We start from the raw sequence: 16,726 nt of genomic DNA, 5'->3' as shown, positions 1-16,726 counted from the left end.
AAGACAGGACAGGTTTTCTATGGCAAAAGTGTGGGGGAATGTAGGAAGCTATGCATGTACTCAGGGTCTTCCCTTTTTTCTTTCCAGTCCATTTCACTGGTCCTTTCTGTGCTGCCTCCACCCTTTCCTATGTATTGTCTCTGGCTGTGTCTACAGTGGCATGATTTTGCGCAAAAGCACCTGCCTGTCTACACTAGCAGGGAGTTCTTGCACAAGAACACTGACATTCTAATGTGTGAAATCAGTGCTTCTTGTGCAAGAACTATGATGCTGCCGCTCAGGAATAAGCCCTCTTGCACAATTGTTCTTGCATAAGAGGCCAGTGTAGACAGGCAACATGAATTTCTTGCGCAAGAAAGCCTGCTGGCTAAAATGGCCATCAGAGCTTTCTTGCGCAAGAGAGCGTCTACACTGGCATGGATGTTCTTGTGCAAAAGCACATCTCTTGCGCAAAGGCACATGCCCGTGTAGACGCTCTTTTCTGAAAGAGTTTTTGCACAAGAACTCTTCCGCAAAAGAGTTCTTGCGCAAAATCATGCCAGTGTAGATGTAGCCCCAGTGTATGATGTAGAAAGGAGGGATAATGGTGGTGGTCTGGTTAGGTCTAAGCATGGTTTTGCTCAGGGCCACAGGGCTCCCTGTAAAACAGTGCTCTGGTTTCTTCTAGAACAGCAAGATAGATGGGGGCACTATAGAATGAAACCATTTTTGCTCTACACTGAACAAGTTTTCTGAATGTACTTGGTTTGAGCTGGGTGACCCAAACACTGCTGGCATAAGAGTATTATTCACTGTAATCAGAGAGGGAGCATTACGTCCAATATATACAAGAACAGTGAGCTCCTTGCAGCACAGCCAACAAACGCATGAAGCAGTGAACCTGAAAAAATATTCATCAACTGAGTAGTCAGTGGGCGAGATTTTCAGGCATGGGGGACAGTAGGATAGACTCTGCAAGCCCAAGAGGGACTAATCATATGAATGAGAACCTGAGTTGTGTCCCCCTTATCAAAAACCATTAAGAAACCTGAGAATTCAGCGAAGCCTGAAGAAGCTCTGGTGCCACCGATTAAGAAAACACAAAAATAATTTAAACACACACTGACAGCTTCTCTAAGTGATGAGTAAGGAAGGATATAAGTAGCTGAAATATGCAAGGTGGCAAGTGATTTACTTAGTGCAATAAAGGCTGATTTATAGGAGAAGCTGCCTGCCACTGGACGTGAAGAGGCACAGCTGTCCTTTTGACAGTCAAATTTAAATTGCATAGGAAATCAAAGTTCAGTCCCTTGCTAACATAGGCAACTCCATCATGAAAACCCATTCATAAGTTTAATCAAGCTGTACCTTAGGTAGATTGTTTACCACTGCTATTCCTCTTGGAAGGGCATTCCAGGACCGCACACTTCTGGGAGTTAGAGGTGTAGAGGGAGCACCATCCCCAGGCTCGGTGCAGCTCTTCTCCGCTGTGGCTATGTTCCTGGCCCTGCCCCCATTCTCAGCCTGCACACACATGCTGGCTCCCACCTCACCAACTCCTTGGTAGGCCAGGCTGTGGCTCCATTCCTGGCCCCACTCTCAGACACCTTCCCATGTTTACATATTCCCACCATTCCCTGGGGAGCTGTGGGCCCTAGCCCCAGAAGGAGGGCAAGCGGCCCTGGGGGAGACAATCTTCAAAAACATGGAGATGAACTGCTCAAGACCTTAAGGGCAGTGAGTTGTTCCTGTGTACAATAATTCAATCCTCTACTCCAGTGTGGCATCAGCAAATCCCTAGAATCATAGGTCTAGAAAGAATCTTGAGAGGGCATCAAGTCCAGTCCCTTGAACTCATGCCATACCAAGCCCACTGCTTCTTGGCCTCTCAGACAGAAAGGAGAGTAACTTTTCTCCTCCTCCTTGTAACAATCTTATAGTCTTGAAAATATATGTCCCCTCTAAGTCTTCTCTTTTCCAAACTAAACAAACACAAATCTTATCCAGACCTTTAATCATTTTTGTTGCTTTTCTCTGGACTTTCTCCACATCTTTCCTGAAATGTGGCACCCAGACCTGACCACTGTACTCCAGTCCAGTTCAGGCTAATCAGTAGTGAGTAGAGCAGAATTTTCACTTCTCATATCTTGCTTACAACAGTCCTGTTAACGTACTGCAAAATAATATTCACTTTTTTAAAACAGTTTTTACAATGTTATTTCATTTAGCTTGTGGTCCAGTGTGTCCCCCAGACCTCGTTCAACAGTACTCCTCCTCAGACCATTATTTCCCATTTTGTATGTCTGCAACGGATTGTTCCTCCCTAAGTGGAATACTTTGCATTTGTCCTTATTGAATGTCATTCTATTTACTTCAAGCCCATTTAGAATTAATCCTATCCTCCTAAGCTCTTGCAATGCAACCCCTCCCAGCTTGATATCATCTGCAAACTTTAAGTGTCATCTCTATGCCATTATCTAAATCATTGAACAGATTCAGAACTGATCCTTGCAGAACCCCACTCGTTATGCCCTTCCAGCATGGCTGTGAATCATTGATAACTCCTCTCTGGGAATGGTTATCCAGTCAATTATGCACCCACCTTAGAGTCGCTCCCTGTAGGTTGCAGTTCCCTAGTTTAAGAGAAAATCATGTGAGACTAAAGTCTTAACAAAGACTAGATCGGGGTCGGCAACCTTTTCAAACCAAAGAGCCAAACTACATCAAAATTCAGAACAAGTGGTCAACAAAGAGCCAGTATAAAAATGCCCATTTGCATGACTGAAAATGATACAACTTAATATTATTAATGGACACGATTAACAACAGCATACATGAAACATTGTACTCAGGGACTTTATTTAATGGGACTTCTGCTGGAGATGCAGTTTGTGGATGTGTAGGGTGCAGGAGGTGGAGTGGGAAACAGTATGTTGGGGGGAGCCTGGGGCAGGGTTATCTTCCCTGGCCAGTGCTGGGCTGCTGCACCCGGGCAACGGTGGCTGGACGAGGGGATGGGTCATGATCACCGCAGCGAGATCACCGCCTCCTCTCTTACCTATGCCGCAGCAGGAGGGAGGGCCACCACCAACCCTTCCTGCAGCCACATGGGGACCAAACCAGGGGGCCTGCCCCAGGATCAGGGCTGGGGACAGGACACTGCAGCCAGACAGGGACTGAGCCCCAACTGAGGCCTAGTTGACCAAGCTTAATTTTAAATAAAGTAAAATATTATGTCCAACACAAAAGGTTTCAACGTTGCTTTTATTTATGGCAGGGGTGAGGAACCTTTTTTGGGTCAGGGGTCACTGACCCACAGAACAATCAGTTAAGGACCACACAAGTGGTGTGTGGAGGGGCAGGGAGGGCTGAGGTTCAAGGCCTCAGGCCAGATGAACTCTTCTGGGGTTCTGGGGTGAATTTTGTAGGCCCCTCAGGCTCTAGGATGGGGTAAAAAAATGAGGGATTCAGTGTGCAGGACAGGGCTACCAGTGAGTGGCATAGGGATGGGGTGCAGGAAGGGGTGAGGGTGCAAGGTCTGGGTGGGAGACGGTGCAGGAGCAGGCTGGGAGTAGGGGGTCTGGCCAGTGGTGAGCAGGAAGGAGCAAGGGAGGGTGCAGAGTCCTGCCAGGAGGAGGGTGCAGGTGCAGGAGCAAGGGAGAGTGAAGGAGCAGGCTGGGGGTGGACAGTTGGGGGGCAGGATGCAGGAGCAGGGTTTAGGGTGTCAGCAGGGGGTGCAAGGGGGTGGGGCACTTACTTGTTTCCGTGCTGCATGCTGCTCCCAGCAGTACCCCAGGCACGGCCTCCTGCTGCTCCCATTGGCCAGAATCTGGCCAATGGGAGCAGCGGAGAAAGCCCCCAGCTGGGGAAGGAGGACAGAAAGGGGCGGCATGCGGTGCTGCTTCTAACTCCGCTTCTTCCCCATAAGCCGGATCTGACGGGGAGGCTCATGGCTTTAGAATCCTAGGGCTGGAAGAGACCTCAGGAGGTCATCGAGGGCGGGGGGCTGGACTCGATGACCTCTTGAGGTCCCTTCCAGTCCTATGATTCTCTGAGTCCATCCCCCTGCCCAAAGCTTTCTCCCTCTCTGCCTCCCCTCCCCTCCCCTGCAAGAAGCTGGCTCTGGCACGCTGATCTCACAGGGGGCCACAAGGCTGGAGCACCAGTGCGGGCTCCCTGCTGGGAGAGGGAGCGAAAGGGGGGCTGAGCTCGAGCTGAAAAAGAGCCATACGTTGCTGACAACTCGGCTAGTATACCACATGTACCACTGCCCCTCTACGCACAAGACTTGTTACCCTGTCAAGGACATCCATCCAACAGACTCCTAATTTCTGTGCTAAGATCACTAATGAAAAGATTGTCCCCCCCCCCCCACAACTCCCCAGGAAACTACGGTAACTGCCTTCCAACTCTTTCAGCACAATTCATTGTCTTGGCTTTACCCATGCAATAAGCCTGCTTAGTCCAGGAGCTGGCCAGGATGATGTTTTCTCTAGCTAGGTTACATCAGAGCATTGTTTCTGCCACTGCAACAGAAGGAAAAAAGTAAAGATAAGTTATTGTAATCTTTGTGCTTCCTGCCAATATGGTCAGAAGCAAAGATTCAGTCCTTGACTATCTATGGGATGAGAGAACTGGAAGTTCTTCACTGATAACGCTAGCACAGCCCTCTTTCTGAAGTGAGATGCTGATTTAGCCTTTCTTGCTCCCACTTCTCATTCTTTTATAGAATCACAGAATCCTGGACGAGACCTCAGGAGTCATTGAGTCAGCCCCCTGCCCAAAGCAGGACCAATCGCAACTAAATGATCCCAGCCAGGGCTTTGTCAAGCCGAGACTTAAAAATCTCTAGGGATGGAGATTCCACCCCCTCCCTAGGTAACCCATTCCAGTGCTTCACCACCCTCCTAGTGAAATAGTTTTTCCTAATGTCCAACCTAGACCACCCCCACTGTAACCTGAGCCCATTGCTCCTCCTTCTGCCATCTGTCCCCACTGAGAACAGCCTCTCTCCATCCTCTTTGGAACCTCCCTTCAGGAAGTTGAAGGCTACTATCAAATCCCCCCTCACTCTTCTCTTCTGCAGATTAAATAATCCCAAATCCCTCTGCATCCAGTAACTAAACGCAATACTTCATGCTCTGGAAGTCATAGCCACAGGAGATGAGTACAAGACAGTTTAGCAGAGATTTTTATTTTAAAATGGTTTGGTCCTCAAACTGTGAAAGCAGATAAAATGGGAGGCGGGTGCAGAGCAAGGCAGTGCAGGCTCTCTCTCAGCCCTCAGAACACTTTCTTTCAGCAGTGGAGGAGGCTTTTCCTTCATTAGTATTGCAGCACCTCTAATAAGTTACAGCTATGCCAGAAGGCATAATAATAATAATTTACTCAGCCTCTTTTGTATTACAGCCCTCTGCCAGCTATAAACCATGAGCTCTTGGTATCTGAATGCAGCTGGCTAAGGCCTGCCATCACTCTGTGGCGACTGCTTGGTTGTGTGAAGGGGCCATATGCTATACTGTTTCTGCAGAGGAAACAGCTTGCTTCATACCAGAACTCTTAAAAGTAGGGCTGTCAATTACACTTAACACCTGCTACCAACTGAAAACAGTTAGTGCATTAATCGCATCCCTGTAAGGGACAGGTGGGGAGGGGCTGTAGCCCTGAGCTTGTATGTGAAAACATCAAAAATATTTAAATAAATGGCATTCTGCTGTTTAGCAATGTGATTAACTGTGGTTAATCACAGTTCATTTTTTAAACTGCTTCCCCCTTTACTTAAAAGAGAACATTAACTATTCAAACACTGCTGCCTGTTCGATTTTTTTGCTCTGCCCTCCATCTCCAACACAGGGGATCATATGCCTTCTCTGGTAGCAGTCCTACTAGTCAAGTACACATGCCAGGATGGTCACAGGCAGAACTTGCTCTGCCCCTGAATTCCCTCCAGACTCATCACAGCACTTCCAAGTCCACCCTTCCCCACCTCAAATCCATTCTAGGAAGAGAGCAACCTCAGACCATCCAAGCTGCTCAGCCTAAGACTCCACCATCCTCCCCTAAGAATAGCCCCAGTCATCGGCTCTCATGAGGGGAAAAAAAATGTGTTACCACAAGAGATTCAACATTTATTTCATCATAAAAGTCCATCAAATAAAACTATATACAGTGATCCATGCATGTGGCTAGTAACACAGACATTTAAAACCTGATTAAAACACAGTCTTCACACCAGCAGGGAAGTCAGGACACAAGGTGGAATTAGCAGGGGTCATAGTCATGTTTATATTTTGGATGCTTGTTGTAGCCAACTCTCTCCCCAGCAACAAGGCTCTGAATAACCCACTCCTGTGACACAACAGGGAGCCGTAATGCTTCTGCACACTTCAGGACAGCAGCTGGGCAGGACGAGTCAGTCACCACCACGTCAAACACACCCAAAGAAATATCTGCAAGGAGTAGGACACAGGCTGTTGGCAGGGCAAGAAGAAAAAGGACCCCTCCCTCCTTGCAGTCACAAGAGATGCACAGTCTCACTGACCCAGGGAAGTTTCTTTCATCTCTCCTCAACCCTACTCAGAAAATTCTGTATCTCGTCAAGTTAGAAATACTCCACACACCAAACTGGAGCTCAGAGGGAGCTTCAAGATAAAAAACAAAGCTGCCTTTGGCAGATGGAACAAGCAGCTGTTTGGGCTCACATCCTACATACGCTCCATAGCTTACAGGCCATCAGAACTGCTGACCCGGTTTTCCCTTTTTAAGAGCAGTCTGGACCATCAATTGGACTATTGCATCATTCCCAAATAGGGGTCAACAGAAGAGGGGAGCCTTCCCCATTTTATCCAGGCAGACAGCTATCCGTTACCCTGTCCTGTGTCTGCTATCCCTGCTCTCACTACAGCAGCCTGACCCCTCAGTGAGGCAATTTTACATCATTTTAACGCCACACAAGATCGCACAGGCACTGAAGTCCCAACTTCTGCTTGAGATTTACATGAGGCTCACTGGCTGGTGGGTACCTTTGTTCTGGTCATTCGAGTAATGTTGTTTAACTGATGCTGCTCCCCCGGTCATGAGGATTTCTGACCAAAGCTCAAGGAAGTTCTGCTGTTGGTCTGATACCAGAAGAACCTTCAGGTTACGGAAGGGGCTCACTCGGGGATGCCTGGAAAAAGAAAAAGAGTAGGAGCCCTATAAGACTCAAAACAGTAACTTAATTCTAGGGCCACTTACTCCCGGATACAAGGATGGCAAAGGGCCATAGATCTAATCAGGCAGCTACTGAACACCTCACAAACATCAATAACTTTATCCTCCAACAATTCCTGGAGGTAAGGAAGTATATGAACCCTTTTACAGAGATGGGAACAGAGGCACAGAGAGACTGATTTGCTCACAGTCACATTATGAATCTGTGGCAGAGCAGGTAAACAACCCGGGTCTCACATGTTCCAGGTCAGGCTTTAGCAGCAATGCCCCCTCCCTTCTCAGTAAGGGTGGAAGGCATGTGTGAGAAGATGTGGCTGGAGGGCACTGCTGAAACAAAGTATGCTAATGTTGTCCTCTTAATTGTTAAGATCTTTTGGGTAGTAAGGTGCCTGCAGCTGAGCCCAACACCCCGAGTCCATTTGTACCACAGCTGCTTATAGAGGGATTGTCACTTCCCTGTTCCATCAAGAGGATAGCTAGAATTAGAGATGCCACTGTTTAGGAAGCCAACGTTACAGACTTCCTGCTGCGATACTGCACTGCAAGCCCATACTTCTGCAACACAGGTTTCTCTCTTCCACTGAATATTGGCAGGGAGGGTTGGATTATCTCCTCCACAGATGTAATTAGCTGCATTTTCCCCAAGGAATTTCATTGTAATTTCCTGCATATTTCCAGTCTCTTTCTAGTTCCCTCTCCATTGTTTTGTCTTCTCATTTAGTGTTTATTTGCTAGTGCAACTAACATGTTAATCATCTGGAAAGGGGAAAAGATTAATCTACTATATGTTTTGAAATGTTTCGTTTGTGGATTTTTTGTGCAAAATTAAGCCATAGTTCACAATTACCCACATTTATTTATTTTGCATAAATAATCTTGCCACTTAAATGAGCTGAAATGCATTACTTTTTACACCGGAATATGGTGGGTGAAAGGTTTAAATAATTATTTTTGCTTTTCATCGGAAAAAAGTCACAAGTATTATGATTACAGTTCATACAAAATACATACTAATAAAATTGAAATCAAGTTGCCTATTCAACTGTCATTTTAGTGAAAAGAAAATTTGTACTGTTACAGATCACAAAGTAATTCAAGTTAGTTACAGAAAGCATAATGGAAGCTTTATAAGTTTCTGAGTCAAATGTACTATGTATAGTAATTATTCAATAAAATGAATCATGTTTGAAGTTGAAAACCTACATGTTTAAAATTGTTCTTTTACTTCCCTTTTGCAAGCAGATTAATACAAAATTCTATCACATATATTTAATGTCTTGAACTTTCCTAAAAGTGTAATAGGTAGTGCTGTGCAATAGGGACATTAAAATTGTGTAATGGGGTAACCATGTAAGTGCTGAAAATCTCAACAGTTCCACGGTTACCCATGCTGTGAGGTCTGCAGTATAAAGCTTAGCTTTATATTGCAGATCCCACAGTGAAGCCTCCCGGGGAGGAGGGCTGCCAGCCCCTGCCCACCCAGCTCCTGCGGCAGCGGCTTCACTACAGCAGCGAGCCCTCTTCCCTGGGAGTAGAGCTGGCAGAACTTGTCCACCAAGCTCCCAGGGAAAAGACACCTTCGAGTGTAACCAACACCATTAATCGATAAGCATCTGCACATCCCAATGGTACAATTTTGCTGCATCCACTACACAGCCAGTCTCAAAGAATATGGTAACAGCAGCTGCTTTATTCAAGTCCACAACATCTGCTGCTTTCCTTCATCAGCTACAATTGTCATTCAAATTTTACAATAGCTCTGTTAGTTTTCAGGAGCTGGGTGGCACATTTGGGGCCCGTCAAATTAAGTAACTGCCTATTTACAAGTCATTCTAATATTGTGAGAACTGGGATGAGGGGACCTATCTGAGATTTTTTCACTCACTCATGAAATCACTTGTTTCAGTCATCTTCACACCTCTTCCATAGGGCCCTCTCAAGTTGTCCTTGATTTTAACTAACCTCCCTTTGCTCATACTGTTGGCTCCCACATGGATGAAGTCCAACCTTCCTCAGAATTCCCTTTTTCCTAGCACCTGGGAAACACTGGCTCTTGAACATGGCAGTGTAGGAGTTAAAAGCAGAGGGGACAAAAGAGGTCGGCTGGTGAAACTAAAGGGGTGGGCAATAATTTTTTGCTGGGGCCACTTCGAAAATTGGCCTGGGGGCAGGAGTGCAGCAAGGCCTCTGCAGGCCCTAATTGGCCTGGGGGTGGGGGAGCAGCAGGGCCTCTGTGGGCCAGATCCACCTGCTTGGCACGCTGGTTCCAGCTCGCGGAGGCCCTTTTCCCCCTCCCCCCTTTCTAGAATCTGCCCAAGGAACTAAAGTGAGGAATAGAGCTTCCTCTGCCCTGCTGCACGTCTGTTTGCTCCCCAAAAGCCCATGTCCTAATGGAACCCAAGATCACATGACAAAGAGAATAATTTCTGTACTATGGGGTTGGGGGGGGGGGGTGTAGTGTCTGATACAGACACAGACCTTCCCCATTAGACAATTCGGCTAGACAGCTGCAGCTGCTCTTCTTTATTTGAGTTTTGCTTCTCTTTGTGTCCACGGCCAAAGGCAGATTGTCACAGGAGATGGACTGCCCACCGCACCAAACAAAGGAGGAGGAAGTACTCACCACATTACGGAGAAAACAGGAAGTTATGTTCCCCTCCCACCCATCTAGTTACTTAGAGGACTCCCATTACACAGTGGTGCAGCACCTCCCAATCACTAGTGTATTTAGCCTCACAACAACCCTCTTGCTCTATCCCTACCTACACCTTTAGTTCCTGCCTACTCAGTGCTTACCACTCCAGCAGCCTTTGCTCTTGGAGGCTGTAGCCAGCTGGGAGAAGGTAATTCCGGTAGTTCTGAAGCTGGTTTGCATGGCAACTGTCATGGACCCAGACATGAGATACACAGGGAATTCCACTGGCAAGGCACAGGAAGTATTTCCGGGTTCGGCAGTGCTGATCTGCAATCAGGAGACACTGATACGCCGCATTACACTTCGGGGAGACAAAGAGACAAAGCATCAGAACCTGGTACTTCCTAAGCAGTCAGAGGTATCCTTCCATAAAAACTCTTTAGAGAAACTAAGAGCCCTCAGGAGGCACAGAAAGCAGGAGGAGAAACATACAGCTGCTTCCTGAAGGACTGAAGCATGGCACAAAGTATATTCCCCCCAATCTTCGGTGAAGTCAGCTGTTTAAGGTGACTTGGTCACCTGGGTAAACCCAAAAAGTCCACCCCTTCCAGCATATTGAAGTCCAAGAACTCTTCTGAGTCCTACTATGGCCTTCCTGGGCTTGTGTCAGTCTACCACTCTTTAATATAGAATAGTGATAGAAATGCAGCCGTGTTAGTCTGGTGTAGCTGAAACAAAATACAGGACTATGTAGCACTTGTTAGTCTTTAAAGTGCTACATAGTCCTGTATTTTGTTTCAACTCCTTAATATAGTTGTTTCATCTCATAAGATGGCAGTACTGGGAAACCCAGACTTAGATGACTCCTATTACCACAATTTGCTTATTCAGTGATTTCTAGCCCTTTTTGGGCTGCCTGTCCCTGTAATCAAACAGCCCAACAGAATTAAAAAAAAAAACGGGGGGGGGAGGGGGCGCGGACGGACGGACTTAAAAACTTTCCCATGTCTTTTCCTATGCTACCAGCGTTCTTAGCTGGCTTCCTACTTTCAAGGAACACGGATTCCTAGCCACGTCTTCCAGCTTGGCTCTCCCAGCTTCCACCAGGTCCCATTCAATAACAGCAGCAGATCACTTCCTGGTCTTGTCTCTTCACTTTGCCACAGTACTTCCTTCAGCAGCAGCAGGCCTTCTACAACAGGGCACCCACTTTGGCCTTCTGAGAATGAGCATGCACCCGTTCACTGGTAGTCCAAGTCTATCCTCTCCCAGGACTCCTCTCTTTACACCCTCTACAGGCCTGGCTCCAAGTCACTGGACTCTTTGCCTCCGTGTGGGAAGGGAAGTCAGGCTAGCTCTGGGGCAGCTGAGCCCTCAGCCCTCTAAAAGGACCACCTCACACTGACATACAGGATTTAAAGATCTTCTGTCGTGGGGTGGGATCTTTTCTGCAAAACCCACAGAGGCATCTGAGAGCATCCACATATCTGGAGATTTAACTTCAAGTTTCAAACCTTCAGGCTGGAAGCTCTCTGGATCTTTGTATTTCACTGGGCCTTTCATCAGCTCTTCCCAGAGAGGTAGCTCTCAAGGAGTTCACAGACACGTGTGGAGTTAAGGGGGCTGTATGGCTAGCAGGAGGCTGTTAGAGATTCCCTGACCCTCACCAACACTGTTTTCCTAGCAACTCTGGTGAGAAGAGGCAGAGAAACGAAGGTCAGATCAGCTGAACGAGGGGGCATCTGTCCTCATAGAACAGAACACTCGGACTGGAAGGGACCCCAAGAGGTCATCTAGTCCAGTCCCCTGCCCTCACAACAGGACCAAGCACCGTCTAGATCATCCCTGACAGGTGTCTGTCTAACCTGCTATTAAATATATCCAGTGATGGAGATTCCACAACATCCCTAGGCAACTCATCCCAGTGGTGTGTCTCAGAGATCAAGGAGACAGACAGTGAGCCTCAGCACATTGCCTTGTTTATACCCTCTCTAAACCAAACCTCTGCATTTTTTGATCTAAGTTCACAAGTGTCTATGAGCCCATTCACAACTGTACCCAGATCTTGCCCTCAGTTGATACAAGTAATTGAGAGCTTGTGACGGGGAGAATGTGCCCCGCACTGGCGAAGGGGGGGCCAAGACTGTGGGCGGAGGAAGTCCCACCCTTCTTCCCAGACTGGGCATGCTCCAACAGCCAGAGCTGTATAAAAGCCAGTGGAGCAGCTCAGTCTGGAGGGACCACCAGCAGGGACGGAACTCAGGCTGGAGCTCCTGAGCAGTCCCTGCTGCCGCATCCGCCACAGCCACAGCAGCCTCAGAAGCAGCCACCGCAGCCCTGACCAGGGAGACCTTCTTCATGAGTCGGATTCATTGAGCAATGCCCCGAGAAGGGGGCGACACCAGGGACAGTAGGAAGTGGCCTAGGGCAGAGGTTTGTCCTTCTGGGAGCTCAGCGCATTTTGGTGGGATGCCCCTGAGCAGGGAGTGAAAGCATCCACTGCCAACAGGGCCCTGGGTTGGGACCCGGTGGAGTGGGAGGGCCCGGGTCCCCCTACCTCCCTGCCCCACAACACTCGTCTCCCTGACAGCTGGGGGAGACTCATCGGGGCGTAGGTCTCCAGGCGAGAGCACCTTCCAGAAGCAGAGCATAGTACCTTTGACTAGGCCTGCAGGGCCATATATATCCTGAAAGAGGGAACAGTACTTTTGGCCAGGCCTCTTGGGCCGTATTTACCCTAAATTTGGGAACAGAACTTTGGAACCAGGCCCACAGGGCCATATTCCTTGTAAAAGGAGGGAATTGTACTTTGGGGACCACCCACCCCTTTTGAAAAGGGACATCGATCCTGCCTTTGGAGGGACCTCTCCCCAACCGTTGTGGGGGTCTGGCCCCCTACAGAGCCCAATAAGGTACAAGAGCAGTTTCCATGAATTTTTCCAATCTAATTTACCCGTGCACTTGTTATCAATGAACGTCACCTGCTTTTGATCAAGAGCATCAAATGCAATGTGAAGATGAAAAGAAGAGAAAGGCGTGGGAGCCCTATGCACAGACTAGGGCCCCACTCTATCCTCCCACCCATCCCTTCCCCCAGACAAGATTTCCAGGTATTACACAAACATTACACACACAACCCCCATCACTACATGCTCCCAACTGCCCCACTCCATCCTACTCCAGCCACCTTCCAGAGTTGTTTCCCTCCCCCTCATATAATTTTAGCTCCTATGGGAATGCATTATGGGCACACTATGTTCTCACCTGGGTTTCATTGAAGTCCTCCAGGATGTAGCCAGCTCCAGTTCGCAGCTGCAATATTGTGTACTGTTTGTTGTAAGGAATTGAGAATTCTGCAACAGGAGGAGAAGAGAGCTGACAGCCTTGGCTACCTAAGCTATGCCATGCCCTCAACCCAACAGAGAGACCCCACAGATGTTATAAAAATCAAGAAGATGTGGTGAGAAGACACAGAGCACCCCTTGGCGGTACAGCAGAGTGCTGAGGACATTTCTGGCCAAACTGTTCACTCAGGTAACCCATGAATCTTAACAACTGCTTTTAAAATCAAAGCATCAAGTTCATGCACATCAGCACCATCTGCCAAGGGCAAGTTCAAGTCTCTTGTTGCTGCTCTCTCAAGCCCTAAGTCACTCAGCCCAATCACCTGCAATCTGCCAGTAATGCCAGCTGTGACAATACCTGCACTGACTGAAGAACCTGCCATCACTATTGTAATTTTCCTCCTGCAGGCTAAGTTCCTGGAGCCAGAGACTGGCTCTGGCTCACTTCTGTGAGGGGCCTAGTAGAACATGGGATAAATTGTAAAGGAGGGGGCTCACTGAATTTGCAGATATGCCCGAGCAGATGCCACCAGCCCTTTCCCTAAACCCAAAGTATTCCACCTGGAAATAGAACAGGGAAGATTCATCTCACCTTCCTCTTCCTCACTACTGCCTGCAGGACCAGCTGATCGCTTCTGGCAATTAGCCAGTTTGTCACTCGGGGTTGCCATAGTGAGAAGAAAAGCGTAACCCAGAAAGAGGGTCTTATTGCGGGGCAATGGCCCATGATGCTCCTCCAGCGTCGAGGGGTCTCCTGTGTGATCTCCACTTTCACAGGGGCTCAAAAACTCACCGGCCCTCACAGCCCCTATGGAGAGAAGGAACTGCTATGAATGCTCTGCATCAGGACACCCAATACAAAGGCAGTTCCAGGTGGCTCACCATGCTGGTACTTTTCCTTGTGGGTGGCCAATGTGGGCTCCAGAATAGAAACTACTTTTAAAAACTCTTTCCCTCATGGTTGAAAAGAATCTTCAAAATGTAACTGGAGTGTACGTCACACTAATGTCTACCGGAACGTACAGACTGCCTGAAAAAATAGCTCAGACAACGGACAGATGTCCCATGCGTCTCCATGACTGTTGACTCTGAACTCTGACATTGGCAATTTATTGTCACGTATTTTAGTGCTGCTCAAAACATACAAGAAATGGGAAGGCTGATCACATCTCTGACATCAGAGCAATGCCCTGCAAAGCACGTCTGGTCTGGGTGGGACTTAGGACACATTGCAGCCTATTTTTAATCCTTCAAGTCCAGGGTAAAAGAACCTCAAGTCATGGTACACATCCAGAGAGAAGCACAGCCTCAAACACAGGTGGATGGGAAGGAGGTTCTACACATTTGCTCAGGAGAAAAGGGAAAAATCTACTTCCACAGGAGGAAGAGAATCCTACTGTTCCTGAGTTTTAGAGCAGTGGGGAAGGCTCTTACCTGGTTTCATTGCTGTAGACTTGCGTCCTCGTTTGGCTGGGGATCTCTCATCTTCAGAGGAAACTAACTTCCTCTTCCCAGACAGAAGACCTGGGGTGACACGTGGACTCTCCAGTCCCTTGCGAGTGGGTGTAGTGCTGCTGCTGGAAGTGCTAGGTGAGCCAAAGTTACTGCGCCGCTTCCGCTTCCCCTCCACCAAGTTATCTAAACCATGGTAAACCAGTGTTAAGTCATCAGTTTCCTGCTCCCTCTCATAAGCATCACCCACCCCAGTGACACAAACAGCTTCATAAGCGGAGCACACTGAGCTTACACACCATCACCAGGCCCAGGGGAGAAAATCATCTTTCCTGTATCTCATGTCTTCATTCACTTCCCATGAGACTCCCTTCTTCCTACCTGCTTTCACAGGACTGCCATAAAGGCATCCCTTCACTGAGCCTGGCAAGTACTATGGATGTTACTGCAGCTCCCTGCCTTCTATTCACCTCCCTCTCTCCTTTTTTCCAGGTGAATCATACCTGTGCAGCAGCAGTCTTGCACCGTGCTGTCAAAACAGCACTAGAAAGCAGGAGCAGAGGCATGATCCATGCTTAATAATCAGGGCCTGTCGAGAGCCAGTTCCCACTGAACTCTAATGGATAGCATGCAATGCCTCTCAAGGCTGCCAATAGACATAATATGATTAGCAACGTCTGTGCATGGCCATTAGAATCACACACTGAGTTCAGACCTGGAGTATCACATGATCTGGACGCAGTTAGAGGGACTCCCAACAGCTCAATTCAGTCCCCTCTTACCCAGGCTGATGTCAGCTGCCTTAGTCAGGGGTGTGACTGGTTCATAGGGACTCAGCCCATACTGCTCCCGAAGCTTGTTTCCTTGCTCCAAGGACAGGATTACTGCCATACGCTTGTACCATTTCCTTTGGCCTTCCTTTTCAATACAGTAATACAGCTCTCCAGATTCCTTCCTGTGTCCCTTCACCACACCTGGGAAGACAGCAAAGTAAACTGTTTACTGACAAGATCTTTGACTCCTGACCCTACCCCACAGCCAGGCACCCGCTTCCCAGCAGACAACTTCTACAGGATTCAGTGACCTAGAGACCACTGGCCTTCTTCAGCCCAGAGAGGAAGTGAAGGGTTGAGCTGCAGCAGCCCAGCTGTTACCTGCACTGAAATACTCATCCTCAGAGAGCGCAGTCACCTCAGTTTCCAGGGGAATGGGATCGCAGAGTAAAATATCTTTGCCTAAGACATCACACTCATATCCATCATCAAAAAGCAGCTTGTACTTCCCTGCCCCAACATCCTGGGTGATCGTCCCAGAATAAAAGTAGCCATTTGAGGACCACTTGGCTACAACTCGCAGGCCCACAAAGCTGTTCCCAGAGGATAAGTCTGCGCTGTCAGAGGGACCAGCCACCGTCTGCAAGGGAATTTCCGGAGAGTCACTTCGTCGCAAGGTGCAAGGGCCGGCAGCATCAAATCTGTCCCCACCATCTGGTGGTCGAACCACAATGCGCACAAAGGGTTTCTCCTCGGGTGATGCTGTGGCTGAGAGATCTTCCACAGCTGCCATGCCACTCCCAGCTGCATCCCTGGGAAAGGCAGAAAAAGAGGTGGGCTCCAGGGAGAGCAGAGAAAGCAACTATTGTGTCTCAAAGGAAGCTTTCCCAAGCTGGGTACTTGCACAACCACCTCTCTCTGCTATCTCTGCATTTCCACACTGAGGCCCTTCTCACCCTCTCCTCCCATCATATGCAGCCACCTGATCCCTATTCACTATTTGCTCATTTAAAAGAGACACACACTCGGTTCTATCCAACTTTACCTTGTTCCAGTTGTTCGAGATGGTGGGCGGCCTCTTCTCCCTCGCCCACGAGGTGTAAGTAGTACTTTCCCACCCTGTCGGATGCCAAGTGCTACATCTTCATCTTCCTCGAATGCCATTGCTCCTATGTGACTGGCTCTTAGAGGTGACCCTGGCTGGCCAGCCCCTTTTCTAGGGCTAGGAATTAAGGGAGATAATTTCAGTGTCCTGGAAGAAGCCATCAACAAATCCACTCCCTCCAATTTCAACATGATCCCCAATTTCTAGTGAGAAAAGTCTGCCTGAC

At 48.2% G+C, this 16,726-nt stretch overlaps 2 protein-coding genes across 5 annotated transcripts in view; both read right to left on the bottom strand.

Moving 5' to 3' along the window:
• The window catches only part of LOC102458593 (ras GTPase-activating-like protein IQGAP1), a 564,033-nt gene that overhangs the window by 298,229 nt on the left and 249,078 nt on the right, over positions 1–16,726 (bottom strand). The window lies entirely within an intron of this gene.
• Positions 6,095–16,726, bottom strand: part of TP53BP1 (tumor protein p53 binding protein 1) — a 99,972-nt gene continuing 89,340 nt past the window's right edge. For all 4 annotated transcript variants that reach the window (XM_075916957.1, XM_075916958.1, XM_075916959.1 and 1 more), the window contains 9 exons: positions 16,441–16,617; positions 15,777–16,207; positions 15,405–15,596; positions 14,605–14,808; positions 13,763–13,978; positions 13,091–13,179; positions 9,988–10,187; positions 7,002–7,147; positions 6,095–6,428 (listed from right to left, as the gene is read on the bottom strand). In XM_075916957.1, coding sequence (XP_075773072.1) covers positions 6,241–6,428; positions 7,002–7,147; positions 9,988–10,187; positions 13,091–13,179; positions 13,763–13,978; positions 14,605–14,808; positions 15,405–15,596; positions 15,777–16,207; positions 16,441–16,617 — 1,843 coding nt within the window. In that variant the 3' untranslated portion in view covers positions 6,095–6,240. The remainder of the gene's footprint in view (positions 6,429–7,001; positions 7,148–9,987; positions 10,188–13,090; positions 13,180–13,762; positions 13,979–14,604; positions 14,809–15,404; positions 15,597–15,776; positions 16,208–16,440; positions 16,618–16,726) is intronic.

Source organism: Pelodiscus sinensis, unplaced genomic scaffold (genome assembly GCF_049634645.1).
Source record: "Pelodiscus sinensis isolate JC-2024 unplaced genomic scaffold, ASM4963464v1 ctg56, whole genome shotgun sequence".
Classification (NCBI taxonomy): domain Eukaryota; kingdom Metazoa; phylum Chordata; order Testudines; family Trionychidae; genus Pelodiscus; species Pelodiscus sinensis.
The sequence above is the reverse complement of the archived record's forward strand: the minus strand, read 5'-3'. Positions and strand labels throughout refer to the sequence as shown.